At 39.4% G+C, this 10,359-nt stretch overlaps 1 protein-coding gene across 5 annotated transcripts in view; it reads right to left on the bottom strand.

Annotated features, from left to right (window-relative positions):
- The window catches only part of col16a1 (collagen, type XVI, alpha 1), an 83,469-nt gene that overhangs the window by 17,130 nt on the left and 55,980 nt on the right, over positions 1–10,359 (bottom strand). For 4 of the 5 annotated variants that reach the window (XM_008421598.2, XM_008421599.2, XM_008421597.2 and 1 more), the window contains 10 exons: positions 10,251–10,292; positions 9,866–9,901; positions 9,731–9,784; positions 9,576–9,644; positions 9,448–9,501; positions 9,093–9,119; positions 6,469–6,525; positions 6,135–6,179; positions 5,902–5,973; positions 4,473–4,526 (listed from right to left, as the gene is read on the bottom strand). In XM_008421598.2, coding sequence (XP_008419820.1) covers positions 4,473–4,526; positions 5,902–5,973; positions 6,135–6,179; positions 6,469–6,525; positions 9,093–9,119; positions 9,448–9,501; positions 9,576–9,644; positions 9,731–9,784; positions 9,866–9,901; positions 10,251–10,292 — 510 coding nt within the window. The remainder of the gene's footprint in view (positions 1–4,472; positions 4,527–5,901; positions 5,974–6,134; positions 6,180–6,468; positions 6,526–9,092; positions 9,120–9,447; positions 9,502–9,575; positions 9,645–9,730; positions 9,785–9,865; positions 9,902–10,250; positions 10,293–10,359) is intronic. The other variant, XM_008421600.2, reaches the window with a different exon arrangement.

Here is a 10,359-nt window from a genome sequence, read left to right on the forward strand (position 1 = left end):
TATCCAACTCCATCCTTATTCACCCAACTGCTAGCAGACTATCTCGTTTTTATCTGAACTCTGAGCAGTTTTTTTTTTCTTTTTGTCACTTTTGCAACTTGCTGGAGAAATACCATTTCATCCAGCTGCTGAAATCGCAGAATCGATGGGGTAATCTTCACTTCATCGCCACAAATCTTTTCCATCAGAAAACCCGGCGCAAAGTGCCGTTTTCCTAGCAAAACACCGCATGTCTTACTGTGTGTCAAAGTGAACAGGACTGAAAAAAGTGATTACATTTAAACCAAGAGATTTACCTAGATGAAAACTGACAGGTTTTTTTATTATTTTATTTCACACTTTATTCTTTCAGCATTCAAATAACTTGATGTCATGAAGACTGCAACTAAAGAAAAGTTGAAATATTTTTCATCATTAGTGTCATAGGACTGAGCAGTGTTCAAAGTCTGTCCTAAAGAGCTGATGTCCTGCATATTTTGGGTATGTCCCTGGTTCAGCACATCTGAATCAAATGCATATATCTTCATGAGGCTCCTGTAGAACTTGGTGACATGTTAAGCAGCTGATTCAAACATTGAAATCAACTATTTTGGAGCTGGGGCACATTTAAAACAAGCAGGACATTTGTCCTTGAGGACTGGAGTTTGACATCCCTGCTGTAACAGAAAGACTAACCATCTTACCCAGATGTTGAGAATATTTCAGTGTTTCATTAAATAAAGTTGTGAAAAGTACATACGAGTAAAAAGTATGTTAGCAGAAATGGACAAAAAAAAAGTCAGATTGGAGAATGAGTGAGTTAAATTATTGGCATCACTGTGGGTCCTATTTAAGGGTAAAAAAAAAAAAAAAGAAAAAACATAACATGTGTATGGCTTAAGTCAATGCTTTAAAGCAAATGTTTATGCAGGATAAAATTTGCATAGCCAAGTGTTTCACTTTGAAGGACTTTTGTGTTGCAACAAAGTTGCAAAATTGACACTGTAAAGTAGTCAGTAAGTGTTTGTTGATTTATTGCAACGCAGTGTCCAGTGTCACTGGTCACCAATCCACTACAAGCTACACAGAGGCACACAAAACAAACCGATATGCATGCACACATTCTCACTCAATGGCAATTTAGAGAAGCTAATCAGCATAACATGTTTTTTTTTGTTTTGCCTTTTTAATAAAGGAGGGATTCAGAGTTCTTGTGAGGAATCCACAGATGCACCATGCAGACGACATGCAGAAAGGTCCTGGTCAGGATTCAAACTCAGGACCTTTTTTTTTTTTTTTCTTGCTGCAAGGCAACAATGCACCACTGTGCAGCCTTATATTGAGAAATACACCTCACAACCTCTGAGAAAAAAAAAAAAAAAAAGTCTGAGTAAAATGTCGCCAGGCGCTCAGATCTCAGATTTATAAAGAGCGCTGCTGTAGGAAGTGTTTCTGACTACCCTAAAAAAAAAAAAAAAGATATAACAGTGTCAGAGCTTTGCAATCGAGAGGACATATGCAGACATATGCAGCCAGAAGAATATATTCACTATCTCCACTAAACAAAAGCTGTTCATTCGCACACCGGGTACATTTACTGTGACAGTCAGCTCTATAAAAGATATAGACAAAAAAAAGGAGCCTTTCCCCGGAGAGTGTCTGTCAATAGCACCTGGGCTGTTATCAAAGTCATTACAGCTCCATTTGACTCTGTTCAAACTGAACCCATTAGCCAGGACAACTACTTTATGCGACACACTGTTGACCATTACTCAGGTAAGAACAAGGCCTTGTGCATTAGTAGACTTGCTCAGAGGAAGGTTCCCTGTAATTATATGCCACTGTGGAGAGTTCTTTTCTTCGTTACAGTCTGCAAATGGCTAACTTTTGAACATCTTGAAGCTGCTTGCGCTAATGTTTTAAAAATCTGTTTGTGAGAGTCCTGAGAGGAAAAAAAAAATTAAGCAGCTCCCTTCAGAAAAATAAAACCTGCTGAAGGCAGAAAGAAAGTAAAGGAAAGAAGGTAATGGAATTATTTTGAAGAAGAAAAAAACAGGCAAAATAAACCACATTAAACAAGAACATGAGTTCCAAAGCATTAACCTGTTGGTTCTTCTCGCTTGAAGCTATAGGAATTACTCCCCCACCCCCCCCAAAAAAAAAATCTTCACTCTCTCAAATTATGCAGTTACACATCATAGTTTTTTATATACATAAGCACAGTTCTTATGTATAAAAGAACTTTCATTTAATAGTGAAAGTGACAAAATTCCACTTCTCTTTATAGATACCATTACATTTATTACTCCCCGCGCCCCAAAGGTAACCCACCCACCACCAAATGATGGTGTTTGCAGATGTTCCCCATAGACATTAAGCATAACACATAATACAACACAGACCACAAAGGCAATCACAAACCACAGATAAATTCAAAGCAATTCACCTAGTTTTTTTTTCCTCTTCAATATTACCAATTGATTTTCTGCTAGATAATTAGGTTCTCAGACCTCCTGAAAATAATCAGCATATTTAATTTTTAATGTAAAGTTTCAAGGAGACAGCTCCTCGTTACTTCTTAATAACAAACTCATTCTGACTTTTCTTTTTAACACCAAGTGCAAGCCATGCCCGCATGCCAAAACAGTAACGTAGTTAGGTGCACCAACTATCAAAAAATTACTAAGATGGTTAAGAATTCTGGGGAATCCATGACCAATATTCTGCCTTTTGCTGGGGGCAACAAAACCAATATCCAAAACTTTGATTCAAGGTAAATTGACCTTTTTTTCCCCTCTTAGGAGAACCTAGCTTCATAAAAGTTTCATAACTTAATGAATTTAATAATTTGTTTCCATATAAATTTACTCTCTCTTTTATAAATTGCTGGGCTTCATAGCAGCATGAAATAGATATGAACACGGTAATACATAAATAAGATCTCTTCATACATTTGGCAATTAGTAGCACGCATGGGTACCCCTTTATCCTGGCATCAAGGAAAGGTGACACTAAAAATAATTCAAGGACATTGAATTATTGAAAAATTGACAAAGCATCCACAGGTTACTGATAATGGGGCAACCTTCTTGAACATCTACTGGTCTGCTTTTGGCTCAACTCTCCAAAAGCAGACCAGTTGGGCCCACCGCCTACAGGAAAGGAACATGAGGCTGACTGCCATCTAAGTTGGGGGCCTGGCAACTTAGATGACAGTTTGTGGCATCATAATCTGGCTCTTTAGGTTTGGAATGTTGGTTCATTGGTAGAATCAACATTCCAGGTGTGAGTTTCCACACCTCAGGAGAGTTTTGTTTCATGTTCCATGAAAGGTTGGGGACATAGAATCTGAATCTAGGCCATGCTCAACTCCTCATTTCTCGATACCTGCTGTTGCCTGTTATGATGGAAACTAGTTACCAGCAGTGATGCTGATGAAGTTAAGTTGAAAAGGAGGCCTTTTGTGTCCGATTGTATTAGGGAGTGCTGGAACTTGAGAGGTCTGTACCGAGTATTGTGCTGTGTAACCAGAGGGCATACAACTTCTGGGCTTGATGAAGCAAGACCACAGGCAGAAGCTATCAAGAATGACTTTCAGTTGGCCTCATCAATGTTATAGCAAGCTGGCTGTTGATTTATAAAGTATGGAGGGACTTCACAGTCGATAGAATACTGAGAATCTCCTCACACCAGTTATCAAAGTCCTTTGTGGACAAGACAGAATCAGAAAACTTGGGAAAAGCGAGTCCATAGCTATGGCACAGGCCACTGAGACAGTTCAAAACCTCTGTTGTCACAGGTTGCAAGGAGTAGGTAAGAATTATACTATGATGCTGAATGTTTTGGACATTGTGGGGCTATCAATGTTGACGCTTTTCTTCTGTGTGTCATGGAGAGTTGAAACAACAGTGGCAGACCAGACTGACGATCTTAATGAATAAGAAATGGGAACAAAGAGTGTCCTCCAGCTGTTAAAGTACCCCACTTCCCAATCTCTCAGGTTCCAACTAATTGATGAATCTCATTTTCATGAGAAAAGTGTATTTTTCTTTTTTTTTATCCTGGCCATAGAGAAGTCGGTCTGGTGGAAGTTTATGATTACGTGGCCTGAGGCATTTTGTCTATGTTGATGTGGTGGTACAGGTAGATGGGGATGCTATCTGGACAGGCTGGACTCTGTGACAGCTGCCCCTCATCACAAGTCCAAAATGTGGTGGGGTTCATGGGGGAGATGCACCAGTATTATATATTTAAACAGTGAAAAATATACTTTGCTCAAATATTTTAGAGACAAACCTTTTTACAACTCCCATCACTAGCAATTGGAGATTTTGAAAACCTCCCACAAGCTGTCATGGAAGTGTGGGCTACTATTTCAATTTCTCCCATAAGATATATACATATATTATCTGTTTTCATAAAATTAAACATAGTGCCCAACACATCAAATCTGAAGAAGCACCTCTCATCCGTTTTTCACTAATTTTACTTACGCTCTTTCCAGGCAAACCCGGATTCCCCGGTATGCCGTCGTTTCCAGGGATACCCTGAAAGAAGGAACTGAGGTTGAACTAGTTTGTTTCCAATCGAGGGCTGGCCACTCCCATCTCCACCAGTGGTTAAAGGCAGAGTCAAAGGGGCAGGGTCAAACAATGAAACCAGTTCCTTGTCCTGCCATATCTTGTGAAAATTACCAAAAACAAAAGTCTTATGCCCAAATATGTTTGAATAGACATGGCTTTATCAATTCATTCCCCACTTCTGATACCTCTACTTACACCTTTGACTCTTGCAGCATTTTCACTTTATTTGAAGGTCTGTTTCTTTGAAAACATTCTTTAGAAATTAGTTAAATTGGTGGTTAAGCATTGAATAAATTTATAAACTTTCTGAACTTTAAGCCAGACCTTCAAATAACTGTTCATGTCTCGGCAGACATTACGAAAGCTTGCTCAGTCGCTTCCCATTTGGGTTAAAGGCTTGAAGCACCGGACGGGGTTAGTGTGTTTTATCAAGTTTGTTTGCTCCTTTTAACCTGGTTATGTTCAAGCTTTTGCAGATATACTTTTGGTTTATGGTCATTCCATATCCTACATGCATTTCATGGACCACCTAAAGAAGCGAAGCATGTAAAAGCCTTATTTTCAGTATGTACCCAAAGGCCCAAGCTGAAAGCCTACGTCATACAGATTCTGGAAAGTTCTCAGAGCCTTTCATGTTCTCTACATCTCTTTTTTTTCCATTTCAGACTCAATATGGTATTTATGATATTATATATTTTCACACACTGTATCCCACAATTACAAAGCCAATTCAGGCTATAAATTTTATAGTGATGCTTTTAACTTAAAATAGGTTTTCTTGTGATGTTTTTTCTGTCTGTTTAGAGTCCATTTTGACTCAATTCATGACTTTTACATAATAGAGATGACAAACATTTGTCTCCTTATGGGGTCATATTGGTGTACAGTGAAAGTGTTTTTCTCCTCTACAGATTTCTTTTGCTTTTTTGCCACTTTAACTTAAATACAAAAGCCTAAATGACACTTTCAATGTGGAACAAATAAGGAAAATATACAGCAACTCTGTTGTTGAGAGTGCTTGAATTCTGAGGCAGCTGCAGAAGTATATTAAAAAAAACATAAAGGAGATTCTAACAAAACCCCGCAAGAGAAGTAGTTCTTCTTAACATACTTGAAAGTACTTTTGTGGATGCAATTGTGGAAAATTGTGTGAATATTGTTCAAAAAATACCTAATCCGTTGAGTCTAAAACAACACAGAAATGTAGAAAACATAAAAAGGGTTTGACAAGTTTCCATCAGTATCATACTCAGTTCAATTCAGACAAATAGAGAAACTCCTGAATTGAACTAAAAAAAAAAAACATCCTTATCACCATCCAGCAAGCCCTCCATTTTACCTGTGGACCTTGGATTCCAGTGACTCCTTGAGGTCCAGGGGGGCCAGGAGGGCCAGGAGGTCCAGGAGGGCCCTACAACACACAAACAGAGACCCCAAATAGAACGACAATAAGAAAACAAAATCCTAAACTGAAGACTTCTGTTTTCTTCTGGAGAAAAAATAAGGAGAAAAAGGCCTCAAACAAAGCATAAGGTTTTTTTTAAGACAATTTGGCTGGTTAACAGATCCGACCTGAGGCCCGGGCTGCCACGTGTTTGTTGGGGTTCCCGGGGCTCCCTGCGAGGCAAAGATAGGCAAAATCAGAGCAGCAAACATGAATAGTGTGATGTTAAAAATAAATGTGAACAAATGTCGAGCCGCAGTAAGACACGTAGAAGAAATAACAAGATTTTTTTTTTCTTCTTTCCTTATAAATCTCCTGTTAAGTTACAATTAACCCTTTAAAAGTAGTGTTGCTATACTTGGTCTTCTACAGCACAGTCCAAAAGTTTTCTTTGAATTTTCAGCATATCGTCATGTGTTTCTTGGAATCTGTGCGTGTGTGTTTTTGCAAGTGTGTACTCACAGGTCCACCCACAATTCCAGGCCCGGGCGGGATGCAGTTACACTCTCCTCGTTCCCCCTACAACATTGGTGTATAAATAGAGCAATTAAAGAAAGTTCAAGTAAAGCTGTTTTCTCATCGCTAAGCTCTGCTTGCACAATAGAACCATCGTTCTGTCTGCAAATTAGTCCAAGAACACCACTAATTTCTTTGTGATTTGTAGCCAATTGTCTTACTATCTTTTAATGTGGTCGTGATGAGCAGTTCTTCAAGATTTCTAGGGTTCATTACAGTTTTTCTTTGGACATTGGCTTTGGCAATATATGGCAAGCATTTGAAGAAAATAGAGAAAAATTGAGTCATCATTATAGACCACTAGCACCAGACAGAGAAAATATCAAATATATGTGGCTTGTCATGTACTGTAATTTACTCAACCCTACTATTGTCGTATTATTTATGACAATGGATATTAGAATATACATTCCGAATAGTCTATTTTTTTAGATTCAAAGAACTTTTTCAAAACAACAGGTGCTAAACATACTTTTCATTTATTTGAAATGTCATTTTTCCATTATCTGCTAGCAGAAAATCATCATAATTAACAGAAATAAAGGTGTTAAAACATCCTGCCTTGTCTAAATAATCAATGTAATATGTTTCACTTGTTGATGGAGTTCCTGAAATGAACTTATTGAATGGATCTGCACGTAAATGTTTTTTGTTTTTTTCACTTGTGTAAAAATATTATGAAATGAAGCACATTTTACAAAGAATGAACTCCTGACATATCTGATCCCCTTGGGTTTTGGTTGTGTTGTGACCCGTTTTGCATGGTATGTGAGTATTGGGATAAAGGGTGTAAAATGTACACGGGGCTACAGTCAGTTAATTTTGAAAAGTCACCTTTTCTTTTTTCGACAACTAATGATCACCCAAACCCGTTGGATTGAACGTTCAAAGCTCTAAGTGTTTCAGAAAAAGGTTTTTCATTCTTAAAAGCTGCTTTTAATTCATGCTAATAGTAAAATACTGAAGAAGTTTTTCAGTGGTTTTATAGAGAGTGTTTTAACTAGTCACTGGTTTTGTGGTATCATGGAAGCACAGAAGTGCATTGAGGACAATAGTGCCCACTGCAAATATACTGCTGATCATTAGTTTGGACAATTTTGAATACATTTATCCATATAGATATCTCTTATCAAGGTAAAAAGCATTCTTGTTGATCAGAAGCAAAAACTTCTTAATAGTTTTAAACTCCAACCCTCAGGTTCAAGGTACTACTTACTACCCAGTCCTTTCAAAATACATAAAAAAAAACTGTCCTTTGTACCAAAATCTATTCATTTCTTAAATGCATGCTGAAGCATAAAATTTTCAAAATAATAAATAAATCCTTTATGTTTCGTTCATGAGGTGTGCTGTGATGGCGCAGGGGTTAAGCGCAGTCCACATATGGAGGTCTCAGTCCTCGACGTGGCCGTCGCAGGTTCGATTCCCGACCTGGTGACCTTTGCCACACCTAAAAACCTTCAATTTCCTCAAAAGCTGACAGTGTGCCTTATAATCCGATGCGCCTTATATATGGACCAATATTGAGCCACAACAGGTCTAGCAACTACGGTAAGCAGCTGCAGACTTTATTTTCCCCGTAGAAGAACAAGTGCGCGGTGCATGCTGGGATAATTGTCAGACTCTGGTTTGTTAATAAAGTTTGACTGACCGATCCATAGACATGAATACCGACTGTCTAGAATCAGGTCGTCTGCAGCTCATTTAGCACCACGTTCTCCACCAACATGCTGTGTGCAAACGGAGAAGGGCCGGGTTTGCCGGGCGTCCGGCCACGCCCCGGCCCAGTCGCGGAAGCCTCTCCTCGCCGACCGGAGTCATTCTTTATGTCAACAAAGTGGCTTTAGATATTCATCCGGGGTGCTTCGACTATATATGAAAAAAGTTTTAAAATAGGCCATTTATTGAAGGTGCGCCTTATAATCCGGTGCGCCTTATAGTGTGGAAAATACGGTAAGTTAAAAGCCCAAAAGCCAGGAACTTTAGAGGAAGTTATTGCTGATTCTGTGTTCATCTAGCCAGTGTTTAAGTGTATTTTTGCTGAAATTGTGTTTTACTTGCTACTTTTTTGTTGTTGTTTTTGCTTGTTTAATAGTTGATGTAAATAGCTAGAGACATGCTCACTGAGTAAAATGTCCCTTTATTGGGGGGGGAGTGGGGGCAATAAAGTATCTATTCTCACGTTTAAATGATCCTTCATTAACATCTGAGTCCCCCGTCCCACGCCCTGAAAGCTCCGCCTTCTTTAATTCTTCATCTCTCCCTTCCTCAGTGACAGTCTGGACCTGCAGCTCTGACTCAAACTGTAATTATTACTCATACACAGCGTCTCTCTTCAGGCCCGCAAAACATCCTCCTCTGCCAAGAATGGCACACGTGTCACCTCCACTAATGCTTTATCTGTAGCCGCGGGACCGCGCGTGCACAGGTGTGTCAGAGTGAGTGCGTCTGTGACGCCGGGCACGGTCAGTGGAGGGTGTTAAGCCTTCTCTCGTGATTACCATCTGTTCCGCCCCCTGATCTTCAAACCCCTTCCAGTTCCTGTCATCCAAACAAAATGGTAGACTTACCTTGTCCCCCTTAGCTCCATGAAATCCCTGCAAGAGAAGGACACACACAAGAAGAAACACATGAAGTTACTCTTTGTTGTTTCACGTGGAAGTGAGCCGAGTGCAGCTGAGGGGGGTAAGGATGAAATGGGATCAGACATCGCCTCTCTTATGGATCGAGGCAGAAATCCTGGTTAATGTCTAAATCAAGAACAATTCCCAAAAAAAAAAAAAAAAGCTCAAGGGAAACTAAAACTTCTAACCGAACCAAAACATTAAGTGTAGCTTGAAACTTCAGCGTCTTCCCTAAACTGCAAATGCGCACACACATAAACATGCAAATGGAACGAAGACGTAAAAATAGACGGAAACTTACGGGTGCGCCGTCAGCTCCTGGAAGCCCTCTGGGCCCAAGGGCTCCGTCTTTACCCTGCGAATCGAAAGTTAGTCGCGTTGTGTGAGAGTCAAAATAAAAGGATTATAATAAGCCATATTGAAATCTACCGGCGGTCCCGCTACTCCAAATCCCGGCGGTCCCTGTAGCCCTGGGAGTCCCATATCGCCTCTTGAGCCCTGTGAACAAAAAAAGACGCAAAGCAAAGTTTGAAAAAATATTTTTTAAAATTTGTTTCCAGATTAGTTTTAATTCAAAAATTTACCTTTTCCCCTGCAGGGCCAACAGAGCCTGGCAATCCTGTAACACCAGGGGGTCCCTCAAGAAATGAACAGGTTAGACCAGGTTAGAAATGTGCATCATGGTAAATACAGAATGTGAAGGTGGAAGAGAAACTCACTACTAGTCCTGGGAGACCTCTTGGTCCCTCAATGCCCTGGGAAAAAACATTTAAAAAATGAAGCAACAAGAGAAGAAGCGGGAAGGTTTTTAATGTAAGTGATTAGCTGTTGAAAAGTTTATTCAACTTCCCAGAAGTTGAAGAAATAAACCATTAGAGAGAACATGGTTGATGGATTTTAAGCACAAAATGTTTAGAATCTTTTTCCTGTTTTGCCATAACGCAACCATAAACCCAAGTGCATTTTCTGGATATTATAAATGATTTATGCCACACGTTTCAGATTTTTACTTGTAAAAATCAAATATAATTTTCCTTCCTCTTCACAATCCTGTGCTATGAGTTGCGCTCTCTGATAATTGTGAAAAAAAAAAGCAAGTCTTACTTGTGGTCCCGGAAGGCCCACTCCTGCAGCCCCAGCATCGCCCTGTTGAGGGCAAGGCGCACCACAAATCAGAACGACAGCATATATGGAGGATTTTATTTTATTTCTT

The sequence above is a fragment of the Poecilia reticulata genome, linkage group LG11, assembly GCF_000633615.1.
Source record: "Poecilia reticulata strain Guanapo linkage group LG11, Guppy_female_1.0+MT, whole genome shotgun sequence".
Classification (NCBI taxonomy): Eukaryota; Metazoa; Chordata; class Actinopteri; order Cyprinodontiformes; family Poeciliidae; genus Poecilia; species Poecilia reticulata.